Source organism: Pangasianodon hypophthalmus, chromosome 6 (assembly GCF_027358585.1).
Source record: "Pangasianodon hypophthalmus isolate fPanHyp1 chromosome 6, fPanHyp1.pri, whole genome shotgun sequence".
NCBI classification, from domain to species: Eukaryota; Metazoa; Chordata; class Actinopteri; order Siluriformes; family Pangasiidae; genus Pangasianodon; species Pangasianodon hypophthalmus.
In genome coordinates, this window is record NC_069715.1 from 600,911 (window position 1) to 623,410 (window position 22,500).

Sequence of the window (22,500 nt, forward strand, 5' to 3'; positions counted from 1 at the left end):
GCAGTAACTCACTCTCTCGCTCAGTGTGACCTCGACTCCGGCTCAGGTGAGTCTGCTCGAGCCTTTACACTACATCACATTACATCATCATCTTCATCACCATCTTCATCACCATCTTCATCATCATCTTCATCATCTTCATTTTAATGAAGTTTTTGATGTTTGTAGAAAATGGTGACTGGAGGATTTGTGCAGATGCTCAGGAAGAGAAAGGAGGTCAGTTTTATATTTATTGTTTGTGTGTGTGTGTGTGTGTGTGTGCGCATTTTTAATCAGACTGGAATTTAATGTTGAGACTCGAACGTTGTTGGGAAATAAACATGTTGCAGCATGATGAAGCAGAAATATGAGCCGGGACACTGCATGCGAGCAGGAAAACAAATTTCATTGATTTATGCAAATGAGGCTTCATCTAATTAAATATGCGTACATTTGCATGATTTATAAAACCAAAAATCTAGTTTTTGGATGATTTTAAAATGAAAATGTTTGCTTCACTGTGATGACTTTTCATTTATTAATTATCTAAGTTTAAAAACTCACTGCTCTATTATAAAAATAAATATTTCATTTAAATTTCCAGCCAAAAACCGTCAAAAATCTGGAATTTGGGAATTTTTTCTGTAATAAACTTCTGATTAGTGACAGGAATGAGTGTGTGAAATTTGGTAAAATGTATAAACTGAGAGTTTTGATTCTGAATTTTTTTTTTCTTAAATCAAAATCTAATTTTGAAGAAAACATTTTTTTAAATAAAGACAGATTTAATGCATTTCTGCTGGAGTCAGTGTTGTTTATGAGCTCGGGTCATAAAGGAAGTAGACGTGTATATCATACACACAAACTGACAAAGCAGGAAATGAAAGTTTCAGGGATATATAAGATGGTGAAGTGGGTGGAGCTTAAAACAGCTTTGACTTTGAAAAAGGTCAAAGTTGCTAAAGTTGCTAAAGAAAATGCGATGGATAAATTCAGTGCAAAAAACATTTTACTGTTTGATTTTTTAATCACAACACTTTAGTGATCCAAATTTCATAACTGCAGTTTATCCAGAAACCTGAAAAAATGACTGATTGATCGCTTGATTGATCGCTTGATTGATCGATTGATTGATTGATTGATCGATTGATTGATTGATTGAATGATCGATTGATCAATAAATCGCAGCGCAGAGGAGAGAATAAAGCGAATAAACCGAGTGCAGTAAAAGGAACCTGAGCTGAAACGTTTAGGAGGGAAAACAATAACGAGGAAATAAAACTCATGATGATGGAAGTAAACAGAAGTGCAACAGTGATAATTAACACATGAAGTAAACTAATACAGGACAACACTCAGCTCCACCTGCACTCAGGTGTGTAATTACTGACTGTAGGCCTGCTGAGAGAAAGTATTGGCACTCCTCCGCCAGCCCTGATGTAGTCAGTAGATATGTTTACTACGTTTCTGATGTTTACGACTTTTCTGATGTTTACTACGTTTCTGATGTTTACTACGTTTCTGATGTTTACGACGTGTCTGATGTTTACTACGTTTCTGATGTTTACTACGTTTCTGATGTTTACGACTTTTCTGATGTTTACTACGTTTCTGATGTTTACGAAGTGTCTGATGTTTACGATGTGTCTGATGTTTACTACGTTTCTGATGTTTACTACGTTTCTGATGTTTACGACGTGTCTGATGTTTACTACGTTTCTGATGTTTACGATGTGTCTGATGTTTACTACGTTTCTGATGTTTATGATGTGTCTGATGTTTACTACGTGTCTGATGTTTACTACGTTTCTGATGTTTATGATGTGTCTGATGTTTACTACGTTTCTGATGTTTACGGCGTTTCTGATGTTTACTACGTTTCTGATGTTTACGACGTGTCTGATGTTTACGGCGTTTCTGATGTTTACTACATTTCTGATGTTTACGATGTGTCTGATGTTTACGACATGTCTGATGTTTGTGACGTTTCTGATGTTTACTACGTTTCTGATGTTTACGGCGTTTCTGATGTTTCCTACGATCCTGATGTTTACGACGTGTCTGATGTTTGTGACGTTTCTGATGTTTACTACGTTTCTGATGTTTACGAAGTGTCTGATGTTTATGATGTGTCTGATGTTTACTACGTTTCTGATGTTTACGAAGTGTCTGATGTTTATGATGTGTCTGATGTTTACTACGTTTCTGATGTTTACGAAGTGTCTGATGTTTACGAAGTGTCTGATGTTTACTACGTTTCTGATGTTTGCGACGTTTCTGATGTTTACTACATTTCTGATGTTTACTACGTGTCTGATGTTTACGACGTGTCTGATGTTTACTACGTTTCTGATGTTTCCGTGTCTGATGTTTACTACGTTTCTGATGTTTACTACGTTTCTGATGTTTCCGTGTCTGATGTTTACTACGTTTCTGATGTTTACTACGTTTCTGATGTTTCCATGTCTGATGTTTACTACGTTTCTGATGTTTACTACGTTTCTGATGTTTACTACGTTTCTGATGTTTACGACGTGTCTGATGTTTACGGCGTTTCTGATGTTTACGATGTGTCTGATGTTTCCTACGATCCTGATGTTTACGACGTGTCTGATGTTTGTGACGTTTCTGATGTTTACTACGTTTCTGATGTTTACGACGTTTCTTATGTTTGCGACGTTTCTGATGTTTGTTTGTTTCGTCTGCAGCTCATCCCTCTGATCGGCTTCATGGCGTTTGCGGCGACTGGAGCCACGTCGGCCTGCATCTACTTCCTGTTCACCAAAACAGATGTTATGTAAGAATTTCTGATATGTGTGTGTTTGTGTGTGTGTGTGTTTGTGTGTGAGTGTGTGAGTGTGAGTGTGTTTGTGTATTTACTCATCAATAATAAAAGCGTTGTAGTAAAATTTTTAATGTATTTATTCTACAGATTGAACAAATCCTCAAACCCTGAACCCTGGGAGAAACTCGACCCGACTAAACCACAAAAGGTACGAGACTAATCTGCACTGTTTTTATGTTTTCTAGTCTTTCTTTCATAATTTAATTTCATTTCTACATTTCTATATAAAAGTATAAAATTTATATTTATATAAAATTTATTTCAGATTAGCCTTTTGTCATCTTTTTTACATATGTGAATTCTTTTAATATGAAATATTTCTGACAGTTTTCCTGCAATGTTGGTGGTTATGAATGTGTATTTGTCATATTTTATATTTTATATTTAATGGTCGTGTGTGTGTGTGTGCGTGTGTGTGTGTGTGTGTGTGCAGCTCATCACCATTAATCAGCAGTGGAAGCCAGTGGAGGAACTGGAGATTGTGAAGAAACTGACCAAGTAAAATGATCATCTCTTAAAATGTGTAAACTGTGTGTGTTTGTGTGTAAAGCTGTATGTATTTCTATAACTACTCATGATGAATAAATAAATAAATAAATAAGCACTGAATAAATAAGCAGTGACACGCTGCTGTGTACTGTATCAGAGCTGCAGTCAGGCTTTATTCTTTTATTGGTGTATTTATTTTTACGTTCGAGATGAGTGTATATGAGTTTATTACAGCGCTGAACACTGACGCTGCTGAGGTGATCATGTGATTCCTCAATGTGACGATTAAACACCGTGTGAATCTCTGGAACTCTGCTCTGTGAATTAAAGTGAGTGTGAACTTCCTGAAACCGACTCATCATGAGCTGGAGAAGAGTTTAGAGGTTAGAGTTTGTAGAGTGCAGGGTCTGTGTGTAGGGAAGTAAATAAATCAGGTCTACAAAATTAGTGGTATTAGTGAAAGTGCCATTAGTGATATTTGTGATATTAGTGACTTTGGTGACATTAGTGGTGACATTATTGACATTAGTGAAATTGACATTAGTGACATTAGTTACATTATTGACATGTTACATTATTAAATTAGTGACATTGACATTATTGGCATTAGTTATATTAGTGACATTGGTGACATTCATGACATTGGTGACATTGATGTCATTAGTGCCATTAGTGCCATTAGTGATATTAGTGACATTATTGACACAGGTGACATTGGTGTCATTAGTGATATTAGTGACATTAGTTACATTATTGACATGTTACATTATTAAATTAGTGACATTGACATTATTGGCATTAGTTATATTAGTGACATTGGTGACATTCATGACATTGGTGTCATTAGTGATATTAGTGATATTAGAGACACTGATGTCAATAGTGACATTAGTGACATTGGTGACATTGGTGTCATTAGTGATATTAGTGATATTAGAGACACTGATGTCAATAGTGACATTAGTGACATTGGTGACATTGGTGTCATTAGTGATATTAGTGATATTAGAGACACTGATGTCAATAGTGACATTAGTGACATTGGTGACATTGGTGTCATTAGTGATATTAGTTATATTAGTGACATTAGTGACATTGGTGACATTGGTGTCATTAGTGATATTAGTTATATTAGTGACATTAGTGACATTGGTGACATTGGTGTCATTAGTGATATTAGTTATATTAGTGAAATTAGTGTCATTAGTGATATTAGTTACATTAGTGATATTAGTTATATTGGTGACATTGGTGTACACTGAGACATCAGACACAGACACATGATCTTTAACAGGAAGTCCATATGAATAAAACGATTCTACGCTCTCGTCCACCTGCTCAGTCTCTCCACAATACAGTGAAATCAGGTCTGTCCACAAAGATCAGAGCGTACAATGCAGTAGTTACCTCACCAGCCTCCTATACTGATGTGAGACAGGAAGCATATCAAACAGCTCCAGCAATTCCACATACGCTGCGTGGAATCAGATGACAGGAAAAGGTAAGCAATCCTCAAGGCTCAGCTTTGCTGGACTGGTTATATGATCTGCATGGAGAACTCTCACATACCTTTCCAAATCCCGTACGACGCTTTATCACAAGGCCAGAAACCGCATGGACGTCCAAAGCAGCGTTACAAGACCTGCATCTAAGAGAACATGAAGTATTGTGCCATCGCTACAGAAGAGCTGGAGACGGAGACGGATCTCGGCTCAGGAATGTGAGAGGAACGTCAACCTTTCGCTGACTTGTCACTCTGAACCTCTCTATCCTACGGTGAGAATTTGGGGAAAATCAGAGAAAGTCGAATTTTTCATCCAAAAAAACAGTGAGTAAGTAACAGTAAGCCTTTGTGATTTTTTTTGTGGATGAAAAATTCAACTTTCTCCAATTTTCCTCAAATTCACACCATAGGACAGGGAGGTAAAGAGTAACAAGTCAGCGCAAGTTTGACGTTCCTCTCACATTCCTGAGCCGAGATCCAAGGTCTTAAATATTCCCCATATATTCCAGTCATTACATCACACACACACACACACACACACACACACACACATATATTGTGAGAGCTTGGGATGTAAGCAGAGAGCTCATTAATGCACCACCATCTCTCTGATATTCCATCAGCAATTTCCATCACACGCACACACACACACACACACACACACACGCACGCATGCACATGCACACACACACACACACACACGCACGCACGCAAACACACTACGTTCCACCCTGAGAGTTCTGCTACTGTTTATTTTTGGTGAGTTAATCAATAATAGATGAATCTTTCTGGGCCACACCCTTCACCATGTTTAATAACAGTGTTAGTTCCGTGTTCCACACAGTGAGTGTGTGTGTGTGTGTGTGTGTGTGTGTGTGTGTGTGTGTGTGCGTGTGTGTGCGTGTGCTGAGCAAAACAATGAGCATTATGTGTATTTATGATCAGACACAGAGAAGCTCCTCCCACTCTGACTCACCGAGATTGTATGTGCATGAACGAGGATATAGTTCACACACACACACACACACACACACACACACAGACACAGACACAGAAGAAAGAAAGAGACAGACGGGTGGGGAAATAAAAGAACGAGATGAACAAACTCAAACATCTTGTGTTTGTTTTTAAATATCAGGCTCCTATATAGAGTTGACTCCATAAGTATTGGCACCTTTATTATTGAAAATGAGCAAAAATCCACTGTGATATTTTGAGTTTAATCACACAGACACTCTGTACAACACTCTGTACCAATCTGATGCCCAGCATCGCTATCGGGCCGAAGCCAGACAAATATGTTTGATCGGATATTTTGGAGAAAATATATCGGATATCAGACCCTGTAACAAACGGCAAAGATTGGAATTGGACAGAAAACTCAACACACAACACAACTGTTACAACGGCTGTAACAGTGTGAACAGCAGGATAGTGTGTGTGTGTGTGTGTGTGTGTGTGTGTGTGTGTGTGTGAGAAGTCTGTGAGAGTTGTTGTGGCGTACCTGTAGGACAGGTAATACTGGTGTGGGTGGATGGTGCATCCTGACTGTGAATACAGAACAGCAACAAAAACCAACAGGATACAGAGATGGAGTGATTAAAGTGGCTAGTGTGTGATGGAGGTCTGTGCCCGTTAATTCGGCTGGAGGTGGCTGAGAGTCAGATTATCTTTGAGGGCTTGTGGAAAGCACCTGGTCCTCAATCTGGTGGACTTGGTGTGGATGCTTCAGTATCTTCTGCTTACGTGTTTATGGGAGGGATGGGAGGAGTCAGCCACCATTTTGGTGGCTTTGCTGAGGCAGTGTTTGAGGTATGTGTCCTGTTTTGGAGGCAGAGGGACCTCCATGATGTTCTCCGCTGTCTTCACTATCCGCTGCAGGATCTTGCGGTCTGATTCACGGCAGTTCCCGTACCAAACAGCGATGCTGGTTACAGACTTCACGTGTTGGAAATTTGTTGTTAGTCTGATTAAAGTCCCCAGAAGCCGTCTGGTCGTGCAGTCTGTAATTTACTCACCAGCTCGTATATTTATTTATCCAAGCGCTGCTTTTGTATTAGCGTCCGGAGGGACGAACACAGGAACAATGATCACAGATGTGAACTCCTGAGGCAGATAGAACAGTCGCCATTTTAGCATTAAAGACTCTGGCATGTAAAACAAGGTCCAGGGCGTTTCCTCCCTTGTGTGTACACAGCTGTTGAATTTTAAGGAGAAGGAATGCAGAAAAGGGAGAAGGCAAGAGAACTGGAGCTGTCAGGAGGGAACAGACTGAGGAGCATGTGCATTTCTTCAAGGAAGGCCACTGGGGTCTACATGACACTGTATTCCACATGACACTGTATTCCACATGACATGTATGCATCTTCCTTACTTACTGACTTACAGATGAAGTGTGTCTTGTTAGTATACGGTGTGTGTGCGATTGTCTACTGGTGTGACAAAACATTTTCACTCAGGAATCAATAAAGAACTCTATCTATCTATCTATCTATCTATCTAGAAAAGCTTTATTACGGCTCTGATTAGAATTGCTGATATTAATGTTAATACATGACAGCAACAGTTTCTGGAGACTGAGAGAAAGCGTGACCGGTTGTATTTGTACGCACTGTTGAGGAAAATCCTGTACTCTAAAGTGTTTATGAGGACGATGTTTGTTAGAGGAGAGGTGAGGATTTTTTTTGTGTTTGTTTGAGTGGAAAGTTTCAGTCGGTTATTTTATAAGTCATTTTGCCCAAAGCCTCCAGATAACCGGTTCATGGTGCTGCTGGAAGTGAAGTTTGAGCAATGAGAAAAAAATAACACGATAAAATCTTGTTTATGAATAAAATTGCTTACGTGTGATTTAAATAAATTTTAATTTAGAAAATAGCTGTTCCAGAATTTAAAATGGGTGTGTGACGCTGCAAGAGTGAAAAATTACCCTCCATCCATCTATTTCAACTGCGTGTAAGCACATTGTTTCTTTCAGGAAGTGTGCTGGTGTAGCGTGTGTGTGTGTGTTAGTGTGCTGGTGTAGCGTGTGTGTGTGTGTGTGTGTTAGTGTGCTGGTGTAGTCTCTATATATATATATATATATATACATTACAGCAGGCACGAGTTAACCAATAACTCCACTCTGTGCGTGTGTGTGTGTGTGTGTGTGTGTGTGTGTGTACGTGACTGAAACACGTCCTGTCATTGTCATATGATGAGGAAGTGGTGTGTGTGTGTGTGTGTGTTTGAGGTCTGATGTATCCTCCTGCTCTGTAACCCCTCACACGTGCAGTAGTGTGTGTGGGCAGCTTATTTTAAATAACAGACTTTTACACAATGTTCATTACCACAACTAACTATTAACTAACTAACAACTAACTAACAACTAACTGAACACTGTTTACATATAACTATATTTATATGTAATCACATTACTGTCTCTCTCTCTTTGTCCATCTCTTTTGTTCTCTCCATCTTTCTCTCACTGTCTTTCTCTCTCTCTCTCTCTGTCTTTCTTTCACTGTCTTTCTATCTCTCTCTTTATCCCTCCTGCTCTTTCTTTCTTTCACTCTTTCTATTTCTCTCTGTCTCTCTCTTTACCTCTCTTGCTCTGTTTCACTCTCTCTTTCTTTCACTTTATTTCTCACTTTATCCCTCTTGCTTTCTCTGTCTTTCTATCTCTGTCTCTCTTTATCTCTCTTGCTCTCTTTCTTTCACTGTCTTTCTGTCTCTTTCTCACTTTCTCTCTGAAATCCTGAATAAACCCACAGTAGACGGTTGCAATGTTTCGGGACACACCTCCCGAGCTCGACCAATCAGCTGTCTCCTGCTCGGTTACCAACATGCTGTGGGGTTTTGGAGGTGTGGCATTAGTCCATCACTTACCCATAATCCCCAGGATGAAAGGAATTGTGTGTGTGTGTGTGTGTGTGTGTGTGAGTGAGTGAGAGAGAGAGAGAGAGAGAGAGAGAGAGAGAGAGAGAGAGAGAGAGAGAGAGAGATATTGGTTCACTGGGACAGGAGGATGTGATGCTTGACCTATTTGCATATTCAAATGACATATATCAGGTCTGGTGTTGTGTTAAATCAGAACTGAAACACACAGTGGTTTATTCTGCAAGAAGTGTGTAAGCGGTGTTGAGTCGTAACGGGGTGTGTGTGTGTGTGTGTGTGGAGTTTCCCGGTGATGAGTGTGGAGTTATGCTGCTTCCTGTTCGCCGAGTTCTCGTCACAATCCCGCCTTTATCTGATCTAAATCTCCATTTCTGCAGTCATTGTTCATGACCGGAGCTCACGCTGTCCCTCTGCCCCTAGAGCGTTACTCCTGTGACATCATCGCTAGCCTTTCTTTTCACTTCTTTGGAGCAGCTTAGCTATAAAATTATAAAAATTTATAAAAACTTTCATTATTCATTAGCAACATTAGATTAGATTAGATTAGATTAGCTAGCCAGGCATGATTATAACCAAATTATAACATATAACACTAAGTAGCTAATGGTTTTTAAACTACTGTGTATTTAAAACTGGTAGCTAGCGGTGATGCCATATGATCAAGTCTGTGATTGGCTGATTCAGTGTAACTTCAGCTCCTTTCATTTTTATAGCAGTTAATGTCAGTTCTTTGGAAACAAGATAAGAGCTCTGTTTATTCCAACTAACAACCAACACCCAAGGCCTACAAGCTCCTCCTCCCACCATCCCCAGGTCTACAAGCTCCTCCTCCCACCATCCCCAGGTCTACAAGCTCCTCCTCCCACCATCCCCAGGTCTACAAGCTCCTCCTCCCACCATCCCCAGGTCTACAAGCTCCTCCTCCCACCATCCCCAGGTCTACAAGCTCCTCCTCCCACCATCCCCAGGTCTACAAGCTCCCCCTCCCACCATCCCCAGGTCTACAAGCTCCCCCTCCCACCATCCCCAGGTCTACAAGCTCCTCCTCCCACCATCCCCAGGTCTACAAGCTCCTCCTCCCACCATCCCCAGGTCTACAAGCTCCTCCTCCCACCATCCCCAGGTCTACAAGCTCCTCCTCCCACCATCCCCAGGTCTACAAGCTCCTCCTCCCACCATCCCCAGGTCTACAAGCTCCTCCTCCCACCATCCCCAGGTCTACAAGCTCCCCCTCCCACCATCCCCAGGTCTACAAGCTCTGCCCTCTCACAGAGAAAAACAGCAATAACACTTTAACCAGGGTTCATTAGAGTTCACATTCTGTTTAAGAGGAGGCCATTAGCGCCATCATGTGTGTGTGTGTGTGTGTCTGTGTGTGTGTGTGTGTGTGTGTGTGTGTGTGTGTAGAGAGTGAGTTTCTTGTGGACTTCAAAACAGGTTTATTTTAGAGAACGATCTGATCCACTCACACAGAGCGGAGTTTCACTCTTTAACATAAATACTGCAAACAAAAAGGATTAATTGCTGTTCAAGTTACTGGAATGTGCAAAACATCAGACATGAAAAATTATAAAATAAAAAAAAATTAACTAAATTAAAATAAAAAAAAAAAAAACTTAAAGCAAAACCATTTATAGGCATAGATTGTGTTTTTTGGCTGATATACAACAATCACAAAAACAACATTATTATGTCTTTCTGAAAAAATAAAATGAACAAAAATGAATAAAAAATCAAACTAAAATAATAAAAAGGCTTTTAGACCACGATGGTGTACAGGACTGTTTACTGTAAAGGCACGCTGCAGCCTCTTAATGCTCCGGTTTCTAAAAGATTTCATTTCCTGTAACGTTCCAACAAAACTATTTAGCAACACGTCAGGTGTAATTAAAAAAATAAAAATAAAAAAAATTAAAAAAGAAACCGAGATTGTGGTAAACATACAGTATAAACACAGAACAACGTCTTCAACAGTGCATCGTCTGAGATCGCTCATCAATTAAAGGTTCAGGATGGAAAGGAATTTATAAATCTTACTGCACTTGTGGATCAGTTTGAGTTTTTTCCCCTCATCCGACAATTTAATAATTAGCAAACGAGTTTAATCAGAGTGTTAGTGCAAAGAAGAAAAAAATCCATCTGTGCTAGAATAAATGTGTTTTTAATCAACTCAAATTAATTAGAACCCAAATCTGAAGCTTAAACGGTTGAGGTAAACAAAGATTTTTAAATTAAATTAAAAGTCATTTTAACCGAATCCTAGTCAGATTAGTTACGAGTTAAAGACGTGCAACAGATATGATAAACTGCTTAAGCCCTAATCCAGGATTTAGCACTGTCTCAGGATAACTTAATCCAGGATTTAGCACTGACTCACGATAACTTAATCCAGGATTTAGCACTGACTCACGATAACTTAATCCAGGATTTAGCACTGACTCACGATAACTTAATCCAGGATTTAGCACTGTCTCAGGATAACTTAATCCAGGATTTAGCACTGTCTCAGGATAAATTAATCCAGGATTTAGCACTGACTCACGATAACTTAATCCAGGATTTAGCACTGACTCACGATAACTTAATCCAGGATTTAGCACTGACTCAGAATAACTTAATCCAGGATTTAGCACTGACTCAGAATAACTTAATCCAGGATTTAGCACTGACTCAGAATAACTTAATCCAGGATTTAGCACTGTCTCAGGATAAATTAATCCAGGATTTAGCACTGACTCACGATAACTTAATCCAGGATTTAGCACTGACTCACGATAACTTAATCCAGGATTTAGCACTGACTCACGATAACTTAATCCAGGATTTAGCACTGATTTAGTGTGACTTAATCCAGGATTTAACACTGACTCAGGATAACTTAATCCAGACTAAAGATAAAGAAAATGTGGAGTGTTTTTATGAAATGAATGTAAATAAAATGTCAGTGTTCAGGCTAGCAGTGGAGTTAGGATTTATTTAGCAGAGATTTGTGTGTGTGTGTGTGTGTGTGTGTGTGTGAGAGCATCTGAGAAAGGTGAAAAGAAGAAAATAATAATAAAACAGTGTAGCGAATGAAAATAGCCTCCTGATCGATTCACTAAAAGTGAAAACACACTCCGCTCCGGCTTTGGCGCTTTTCGCTGTTGCATAGCAACCTGTTCAGGAAGGAGATGCCCCGGTGTGTGTGTGTGTGTGTTTGTGTGTGTGTGTGTGTGTTCAGGCACTGGTTAACACACAGTTGGAGCAGGAGTGTGTGCCTCGGTGTGTGTGGCTCTGCAGCTGCACCGTGCAGTGTGACACGCCGTGTGACATCATCAACAGGTGACGAGCTTTAGACTGCACTTCCTCCCAGTTACCCACGCTGCCTGGCGCTGGAGGCGGGAAACACACACACACACACACACAGTTTATCTTTAAATCCCGGTTTACGTCAGTGTCCTTCATGTTTTAGAAAAGTGGGAGGAGCTTATCTGTTTATCAGATTAGGGGGTGGGGCAGCACACTGTAGTAAACTGTAATTAAGCAGTTTTTATGTAAATATTGAACTTAAATTTCTTTAAAAACACGATTTTGGATGATTTATTTATTTGTTAAAATTCAGTTAATGATTTAAGGTCGTGACTATTGCTGTTGCTTAGCAACCGTTTTACTAAACATGACCATTATGTTAGCTGTTGTGGCTAACGGAGCGTCCAGACTAGCCGCTAGTTTACACACTTCATAGCAGCATTATTACACTGCGAGGAGGTGTGTGTGTGTGTGTGTGTGTGTGTGTGTCTCACCAAGCTGAAGGTGTGCGAGAGCCACGGTGCGATCAGCGGTTAAAGCCCAGAGCTTCAGATCCTCCACCGCCTCCACACCGTCCAGCTTTAGCAGATCTTCCCTCATCACACTCGCATTCAGGTGTCTGGGAACGCCTACACACGCACACACACGCACACACACGCACACACACGCACACACACGCACACACACGCACACACGCACACACGCACACAGGCAGTATTGTATATATATTGTATAGAGTTTATTCAGTATGATGGAGTGACAGTGGGTGAACTGGTGGAGCTGATACGTCTCTGCTGCCCTCTACTGGTCACTCACATGAATTACATTTAGAACTTCAATGTCACATCAATGTTTTTTTGTTTTGTTTTTTTGGTTTTTTTTGTTTGTTCCCCAGCAGTGGTGTCGGTTCGGTTGGTCTTTAGAGTCATGCCAAGCACAAGCACAAGCACAAGCAAGATGGAGAATCTGTTCACCTTCTCCTTTCAAAACACCACAATCCTCCTACACACAGCCTACGATCCCTGCGTATCTACGTGAACGTAAACGACATCGCAGCCGAAACCTTGCTAGCGCAAGTACTCTAGACGGAAATACTGATTCTTTAAGACATTTTCAGTAACATTACTGAAAGATGGAGTCAGCAGTACGGCGCTTTATAAAAACTAAAAGCCGTCTATGCACTGCAGCTTGCGCCCGGGTTGCGTTATAAATTTTGCCGTGACGCATTTTTTAACGTAACGACGCATGAAGTCGACTTTGCGTAGCTAAGTATTGTGGTGTATGTGTTCATATAGATACGTAGCGTATGTTTCATTATGCTACACTTCATAATCCTAATCCAGAACTATCCGTACCCTGCTCTACTTCCTGTACACATACAGTACCTGTGAAAGTAGGCGGAGTCTCTCTGGAGGTAGACGAGTTCTCGTTATGAAGACACCTAATAATCCATCAGTAATGTACAACCTGATTAATTCAGACACTAATTATAAAGACTACAGGGACGCAGGAAGTGCTGGAAGTTTGGGGGCGTGTGCTATGACATCACACCCGAATGAGAGTACAGATAATTATACCATAACATGGTTGATTCATTTTCTACAACAGCACACACCTGTATATTTACGACTGTAACATTAATCACAGGTTTATATGAACGCGCTCCTTCTAATACGTTATTGTTTCCATAGTAACAGCTCATTCACCGGGACGTGTACGGCGAACGCTCCACTGATGATAAACGGATTAAACACTAATCGTTACTATTATTTAATATTTATAAAAGGAGTCTCCAGTGTCAGAAAAAAACGCAGCTTGTTACGCATGTTAGCGAGAAACCGCAAAGCAGCGTTTATAGCTGTTTATAGCTCCGCCCACGAGAGGACGAGAGTCTATAGCTCCGGTAGCAAAGGAAATAACAACAGAGGAAAAAAAATAAAAAGAAATGAGAGAAGAGGCGAGGGAAAAAAGTAATGAGAAGGGGAAAAAGAAGAAATAAATAAACTAAGGAGAACAAAACAGAAGCAAAGGGGAAAAGAAAGAGAAAAGAAAGAGAAAGAGAAAAAGAGAAAGAAAGAAGTGATGGAAAGTTGGAGTGTGATTACTGCACTGTGTTTCCTCTCTGAGGTCACCATTAAACCATTGCGTGTGTGTGTATGTGTGTGTGTGTGTGCGTATACATGTGTATGTGTGTATATGTGTGTGTGTCTGTGTGTGTGTGTGAGTGTGTGTATGTATGTGTGTGTGAGTGTGTGAGTGTGAGTGTGTGTGTGTGTGTGTGTGTTACCCTCCAGTAGGATGAGGCCGGTGTCTCTGATGATGCGCACCGTGGTGACCAGCACCAACACGGAAAATATGTACGTACACACAGGATCAGCCAGCTTATACTCCGGCTAGAAAACACACACACACACACACACACACACACACACACACACACAAATATCAAACACACACAATGAAAAAGTGTCAGGATTCAAATCAGATTTTGCAGCCGTGCTACTGAACTGTTTTTCTTTTTCTTTTCTCTAAAATGTTTCTATTTGTTTTTCACTTGAATTGAACTAGTGACAGTTTGGGGCGGAGCTTTAAAAGTGTGTGTGTGTGTGTGCGTGTGTGTGTGTGTGTGTGAGTGTGTGTACCTTAAACCTGACGATGTACGCGGCGATGAGAACCCCGACGCTCTGCACCAGGTCACCCAGCGCGTGAATAAACGCCGCTCGAACCGCTAAGCTGCCGTGAGAGTGCTGACTCCGCCCCCGTCCCTGACCCCTCCTCTGAGAATGGGCGTGGCCAGCAGAGTGGGAGTGAGAATGAGCGTGGGAGTGGAGGTGACCTGACTGGTTGAGGAGAAATCCCATTCTACACACACACACACACACACACACGCACACACTCTCACTTTAGTCCAGTGATAACATTGACAACAAACTGATTTAATAAATCATCAGCCAATCAGAAGGCGGTACACACATGAGGTTGACGGCCACGCCCACGGCGGCGGTGATGAGCATGACGTCTCCGTCGATGGTGAAGTCGGGATGGAGTGTTCTCTGCACCGCTTCATTCAGCAGCACACCAGTCAGGATGTAGATCAACAACACACTGATTCCTGCAGACATCACCTCTACACACACAACACACAAACACACACACACAACACACAAACACACACACACACACACACAACACACAAACACACACACACACAAATACACAGACACACACACAGTTACAGCATCAAACAGAAAAACAGTATTGAGCAGTGGAATGGAGATCAGAACATCAGAACATGAATAGAGACCGTGTGTGTGTCTGTGTGTGTGTGTGTGTGTGTGTGTGCGTGCATGTGTGCGTGCGTGTGTGCGTGTGTGTGTGCGTGTGTGTGTGTGCGTTTGTGTGCGTGTGTGTACCGAGTCTGTGCAGGCCGAAGTTGAAGGTGTGTGTCGGTGGTTTGGCCGAGAGCCACAGAGCCAGTAAGGACACCACGATCCCAACCAGATCAGTCAGCATGTGCAGAGCGTCAGTCATGATAGCTAAACTGTTCGCGATGTAGCCACCTGGAGCGTGCACACACACACACACACACACACACACACACACACACACACACACACACACACTTAGCGGGGGGTCTTAATAACGTTGATTTTGTGTTGTTGTTATGATGTTGTTATTTTTATTACCTACGAGTTCTCCGATCATGAACAGGAAATAAAGCACAGCCGCGATCACCAGCTTCTTCATCACTTTGCGTCGTTTGACGTCCTCCTTCCTCTTAGCGCAGTTATCGCACGGCTCCGCCCCCAGCCCGGAGGTGGAGCCGAGCAGCGAGTCGTCGTCGTCGTCCTCGCCGCCCCTGATGAAGGTGCTGACGGCGGCGCCGTTCGGAGACGACCCCGTGTACTCGTCCATCTCGGCCGACACCACCACCTTCAGCTTGTTGAACCTGGGCATCTCGTCCTCGGCCAGGTCTTCAGAGAAATCGAAGGCGGCCGAGTCGCTCAGGTCCCAGTCCGCTCGGTCCCTGCGGAACACCGAGCTCACGCGGGACAGCAGGTCCGCCCCCGACATCGTCACAGAGAGAGAGAGAGAGAGAGAGAGAGAGAGAGAGAGAGAGAGAGAGAGAGAGGGAGGGAGGGAGCGGTGGGAAAATATTAACCAATCACTGCACTCGATTAGAGATCAGCTCGTGTGATGTGAAGCCAGCTGTGAGCTTTGATTGGCAGCTGAACGGGAGTCTTCCAGTTTCCTTCTCATGGTGCAACAAATTCCACGCCAAACCGCCTGGAAATAAAAAAAAATAATTTTTAAAAATGACAAATTACGTTAAACCGTACCCGTAAAGACATTATGATACATTATGATACACGATAGAAATGTTTCATGAAATTTAAACTTGCTGATAAACTGCTGGCCAAAATGTAGTGTTTTTTATAATTACAAAACAAACTGAGCTGATTTTTTAACATCTAAAAAAATCTTTTTTTTTCAGCATAAAATGGAATAAATAAAAAAAATAGTTAAATACTAATTAAAAACGTAGTTGTACAACTTTAAAGAGTCACAACTTCAGAAACATTTTTTAAATTCAAAACAAACAATTTGAAGGATTCAAAACTTTATAAAACTAACGTGTGATCAGCTGCTTTCAATCAGAGTCAATCAAACTATTAGATAAAATATTTTTAAATGTTATAATATATAGAAATGTAATATACTGGAATATACTGTGATGTAATTTAGCGTGGTTTTGAGATCACACTGTCGTATTGCCCAGATCCACTACTGACATTTCTCCTCACGGCATCTAACCTTCCTCACTAAGACTTTCTGCTTAAAACTGACTAAAGGAAACGTTCAGCCTGAGTGTTAAACTCGTTGGTGTAAAACTACAGCGAGGAGAAATAAATATTCAGACTGTGTATTTTTTTGTTATTTAATATATTTTCAGTTCATATATCCACTTCATATTTACACACATCATAGCTTTTCACTTTGTACCTATAAATGTGAATAAAAATGAATTATTCATAAGCATAAATAAAGATATGTTTTAAAAATATGATTGTTAGAAGGAAAAGAATTCAAACACTACAGATGACTGAGATCAGAACTTTGTTTGCGAAGCCGCTGTTGGTAATTATGGCTTGGAGACGTCTCGGGTAAGACGTAATTAGCTTTTAGCAGCGCTGTGGTTAGGGTTTGGTCCATTCCTCTCAAATCATCAGGTTTCCAAGGTTACGATGATCCCTCTGATGGACTCAGGATTTCAAAATCCTCCATGAGTAAAGTCAGGAGATGGGCTCGCCCACACGAGACCTTCTTGAGCTGTGTGTTTGGGGTCGTCTTCTCCTCAGATGAGATTAAGTTCTCCTCTAATGTGTCCCGGTTCATCTCTCCATTCATGTTTCCTTCACTGGTGTGTAAAGCCTCCGTACTGTTTGCACTGAAGCAGCTCCATATCACGATGCTCCCACCACCGTGCTTCACTGTGGGTGTTCTCTGTACCATACGCACAACCCTTCTTCTCCAAACACGGCGAGCTGAATCATTGCCAAAGAGTTCTATTTTTGTTTTGTCTTTTATTCTAAAATACTTCTGATTTGTGTAAATGCTTTCAGACGCACATCTCTGAGCTTGTATTTCAGCAGAGGAGTTTAGCGTGTGGAGTAGGAACGGAGATGATATGTGGTGCAGTTCATTGCTGATTGTGTAAGTGTTGTTCATGCTGCTTTCAGGTCGTCCTGCAAGTCATTTCGAGTGACTGCTGCCTTCTCTCTTTCCTTCATTATCATTAATCTGAGAGCGTGGTGTGAAATCATCTGTCCAGGGAGGATGAGTTGTAGTTCTTTCCACCTGCATGTTATGACTGGGATGTTTCAGGTCTTTGCTACGACTCTGTAGCTTTTCCATTTGTGTGATGATTAATAATGTTGTCCTGAGAACTTTAAGAAGCTCCTTCACCTTCACCATGATTGCTGTATCTTTTATAATGAGACCTGGATCAGTTTGCACCAGAACGTTTCTTGCAGCATTTCTATCCGATTCATTTCATTTAACATTTACTTGTTTCAATGTTTCGTTTGTTTCAATAAGAACGCATTGATACACTCCTGGTATCGAGTATCGTTCCGATACGGTGCTCATTTACTCGTACTCGTGAAAGGCGCAGAGATACCAACAACTGATACCAGGTGATGCAGTCATCGTCGTAACAAATAGACGGCACGGAATGACAGCGATCTGGACGTATTTCGCAATTATTGACCAACGCAAAGCAGACTGCAAACTGCGTAATGTAAAGAGGAGGAACTGCAATACGAGTCAAATGACAAAATAATCACTGAAACAATACGAGTGATTGTGAGCCACTGTTTGTTGTCGCAGCTAAACAGTGACACTAACGCAACACAAGATCACGTAAACGCAAAGGTATTTTTTTTTTATTTCCGTCAGCAGACAGATGGCGGTTTGTCACCCGGAGGCTGACTGTCATTCAGACAGTCCAACTGTAATCTATCCATCCATCTGTATGAACGATCCGTCAGTCTGAAGAGCGAAACACGACTCCAGAACAAGCCGGAATAATCCTATATACACTTTCCCCCTCAGACTGTCACCACGTTTACGACAGCTTTCAAAAGCTGACTGGCATTAAATATTTAATCATTTAATCGTGGATTTCCAAACATCAGCCACGTTCGTCACCTTGAGCGCTGAAACTCTGATTTTCTTTCAGACTGAAATAAGAATGAGGAAATCTTCCCATGAATGTTCTTCACCTCCTCCATATAGACAGACGCGACTCGCAGGATGAGGAACTTCTTTATTTACCACTGTACTAAATCATTTCTGTCTCTTGCATTTTTGCACTATTAGTAATTTTGTAAGTGTAAGTTTGTAATTTACGCCTTGTGTATTATTTTCTTATGTCCGTAATTTATGTCACAGGCTGCTGGAGGAGTCACAGGGTAAGAATTTCATTGTGTGGTGTAACAGACTGTTTACTCTTCTTATGACAATAAACTATTGAATCTTGAATCTTGCACAGCTTCATGTTGAAATATATACAAACACGTGAGCAGAGATGATTTTACACTGAAAAATGGAATTAAACACAATTCTTAATTAGCTTCATTAGATTCCAGCTGGAGGAACCCCGGCTCTGGAGTCCACGTCGAGGTCAGATGTGTTCATCAGGCGGCTGGTCACTCTTTCTGATCATTTTCCACAGTTTTATTTTTTCATTTTCATCGCCACTGTGATGTAGACCTTCATCCTCGGTTGTGTTTGATTGTGATCTAGTCTCAGGTTTGCGCTGAAGCATGCGGAAAAACGACACGAAGAGCAAGAAGATGTGGAAAAATGAAAGCTGAGCACGTCCTGCGGTTACTCCAGGGATTTTTCTGGGGAGGTATTTCACTGGAGTGTTTGACGCTTTAACTCTCTCGGATATTCACTCCACACACACTGGACTGGGTCAGACGTTATTAAACCCAGCGTTACCAGTTTGTTAGCTTCAGCAGAACGTAGTAAAGAAATACAACGCGGCGTCCCACAGGGTTCTCTTTTAGGCCCACTATTATTCTGTATTTATTACCATATATGGAGGTGTAATTCAGGAGCATGACGCTGACGTTACCGCTATGCTGATGACACACAGCTATACTTCTCAGTTTAAACAGTTACAGATCTCCTGTGAGATTAGATGAGAACTGTTCCCACTCGCAGCTGTCACACATCAACGCTGATGAAACACGGGATTAATGTCCGAGTGTTGGACTGAAGAGCTGAAGAGCTGCAGCGCTCTGTCGACGCCGGAGGTTACACAACCCCAGCGAAACGCACAACCGAGATATTTATAATATATATAATATATTACTGATATATTCAATGAGAGAACATCAGCAGTTAACGCTGTACTGATTGGTTTCCTGACTTTTATTTATTCACATCTAACCTACACACACACACACTCGGGCTGAGCGATATCATCATATTATATGCATATCATGATAACTGAAGTCACAATACACTTTTCTGATATACTGATATCTTTTTTAATTGTTTTTACATTTTTCTTAATTACACATTCACTGTAAGTAGCTGATGTGATGGTAGAATTTTGTACTTAAACTTTAAAGGTGTAAAATGTTCATTTTTTCCCACAGATTTAACTTTTCTTTCTGCTTTTCAGTGTTCTGTTTAGTTTTATAAACACAAATGCTGTTAGACTTTAAATAAAGCATCAGCATTTCTTTAAATAAATAAATCCTGAAGTGCTGCTGTTAAGCCTGGGGTTTGTTAGCAAACCTACATGGAGTGTGGCTGAAATGTCTCTGAGAATCGGGATATGATGCTTTGGATCATTTCGTTCAGCCCTAACACACACTAAATTATTCTCAGTTCCATCAACCCTCTGTAGCGCTGTGGGAGTTCTGACATGAAATGCTGTAGAGCAAAGACGCCTTCAGAAATAATGAAACTAAATGTTTCTACATTTAAAAAATCCTATAAAGAGCAGTAAACAGTAATAAATGAAACAAAGTCAGTATTTAATGTGACGATCCTTCACTTTAAATAAATAAAGCAGTATCTGAGGTGCAGTGTGTGCAGTTTTATAAGGAAATGAGCTGGAAGTGTTACTGAGCATCTTGCAGAAGCAGCCACAGTTCTTCTGGAGACTTTGACTGTCGACTCGCTTCTTATTTCTGCAGCGAAACCCAGCAGCCTTCATTATGTTTTTATCTGAAAAGTGTCTCTTATGGAATCTGCTGCTTTCTTTACTGACATACAAACATTTTTCTGTAACGTTTCATTCTGTGCTGGAAAACTAATGTTTGGAATCTAAAATGTTTTTGTACTGAATCAATAATGTAGAAGTCAGAAAATAAACATCTATAACAAAGTTTGTACTAAAAATAAAATAGGGCGCTTAAGACTTCAAAATGACATCATCATACATGTTTCATGTTCTTTTAAGGGACAGAAAGCGTTCTCTGCTATCTGCGTCGCCCTAAAACAACTTTTCGAAGTGTTAAAATCACTCGGATATCGCAAGCCCTTGTGATACGAATACTGCGATATTTACATTTGCAATATTTTGATAATTTTGATATATTGTGCAAGCCAATTCTCGAGCTAATGCAGTCATCCATGAGGAAATGTATTTATTTATTTCCTTTTACAGTCAGCGGTGGTTACGATAATGAGTTTGTGCTTTGAATGTTTTCAAACGATACTCAGTTCTCAGATCAGTTATGTGAAACAGAGCTGTGAGAACCCTGAGCTTTTGAACAGAAGCTGTAAAACTGTACGCTGTGATAAATCATAAAGGTTTTTCTGTAAAACTGCAGTGAAGAGCCTCGGCGTAACCCTCTGTGTTGGTTTATCATTTGATTCCGTCTCCTGAGAAACAGCCGAGCGCTACGCCACATGACTCAGATCCTCCAGATTGGACCTGCATGTTGTAGCGTGTTTCCGTGCTGCTGCGTGCTCAGAATGCCGCAGGATAAGAAGGTAAGTTCCAGCGAGAGTTCTCAAACCAAACACACACACACACACACACACACCACCATGGTGATCGTTCCTACTAACCGGCTAAACAGCAGTGGAGCTACGTTTTATTATTCCGACTCCAGACTCCGGAATTCCCTCCCTGATGACCCGAGAGCTCTACATGACCTGGACACGTTAAACTACACACGCTTCTCTTCTACTTAGTGTTTAATTCATTTTATTCATTCTTCACTGTCTGTAAAGCGCTTTGTAAACTTAGTTCTTAAATAAAGATCTGATCTCCTGAAGCAGAAGAACCTCTGCTGTTCTTCATCTTCATCATCATCACAACTCCGCCGATGGGAAACATGCTCTCATTACATCATCCCTAAACTCTGCAACTGCGTTGTAGAGAACATCAGGAACGTTTTAAATCCAAAACCTGTTTAATCATTTACCTAGTTACATTTACTGAGCTGTAGAAATATTAAAATCAGTACTCCCGACAGTCAGTACTCCCTACAGTCAGAGCTCCCTACAGTCAGAGCTCCCTACAGTCAGAGCTCCCTACAGTCAGAGCTCCCGACATTCAGTACTCCTGATATTCAGTACTCCCTACAGTCAGAGCTCCCTACAGTCAGAGCTCCCGACATTCAGCGCTCCTGATATTCAGTACTCCCTACAGTCAGCGCTCCTGATATTCAGTACTCCCTACAGTCAGCACTCCTGATATTCAGTACTCCCTACAGTCAGCGCTCCTGATATTCAGTACTCCCTACAGTCAGAGCTCCCTACAGTCAGTGCTCCCTACAGTCAGCGCTCCCTACAGTCAGTGCTCCCTACAGTCAGCGCTCCCTACAGTCAGCGCTCCCTACAGTCAGAGTTCCCGACATTCAGTACTCCTGATATTCAGTACTCCCTACAGTCAGAGCTCCCGACATTCAGTACTCCTGATATTCAGTACTCTCTACAGTCAGCGCTCCCTACAGTCAGTACTCCTGATATTCAGTACTCCCTACAG

General features: G+C 41.1%; 2 protein-coding genes and 1 long non-coding RNA gene across 3 annotated transcripts in view; 1 reads left to right on the forward strand and 2 right to left on the reverse strand.

The window, feature by feature from the left end:
- c6h15orf48 (chromosome 6 C15orf48 homolog) overlaps positions 1–3,466 on the forward strand; it is a 3,560-nt gene extending 94 nt beyond the window's left edge. The window contains exons 1-5 of the mRNA XM_053235113.1: positions 1–46; positions 169–216; positions 2,688–2,776; positions 2,912–2,972; positions 3,258–3,466. The exon at positions 1–46 is cut by the window's left edge and continues 94 nt beyond it. Of these exons, the coding sequence (XP_053091088.1) occupies positions 172–216; positions 2,688–2,776; positions 2,912–2,972; positions 3,258–3,326 (264 nt within the window). The 5' untranslated portion in view covers positions 1–46; positions 169–171 and the 3' untranslated portion in view covers positions 3,327–3,466. The remainder of the gene's footprint in view (positions 47–168; positions 217–2,687; positions 2,777–2,911; positions 2,973–3,257) is intronic.
- An 18-nt stretch (positions 3,467–3,484) lies between these two features.
- Positions 3,485–9,568, reverse strand: LOC128318554 (uncharacterized). The gene is made up of 2 exons (XR_008301951.1): positions 4,883–9,568; positions 3,485–4,787 (listed from the first exon to the last, which is right to left on the reverse strand). It is a non-coding gene; the product is annotated as an uncharacterized LOC128318554 (long non-coding RNA).
- An 872-nt stretch (positions 9,569–10,440) lies between these two features.
- The window catches only part of slc30a4 (solute carrier family 30 member 4), a 12,849-nt gene continuing 789 nt past the window's right edge, over positions 10,441–22,500 (reverse strand). Inside the window, exons 2-8 of the mRNA XM_026914239.3 lie at positions 15,665–16,265; positions 15,392–15,538; positions 14,952–15,105; positions 14,621–14,840; positions 14,266–14,371; positions 12,473–12,607; positions 10,441–12,061 (exon numbers count right to left, since the gene is read on the reverse strand). Of these exons, the coding sequence (XP_026770040.1) occupies positions 11,907–12,061; positions 12,473–12,607; positions 14,266–14,371; positions 14,621–14,840; positions 14,952–15,105; positions 15,392–15,538; positions 15,665–16,052 (1,305 nt within the window). The 5' untranslated portion in view covers positions 16,053–16,265 and the 3' untranslated portion in view covers positions 10,441–11,906. The remainder of the gene's footprint in view (positions 12,062–12,472; positions 12,608–14,265; positions 14,372–14,620; positions 14,841–14,951; positions 15,106–15,391; positions 15,539–15,664; positions 16,266–22,500) is intronic.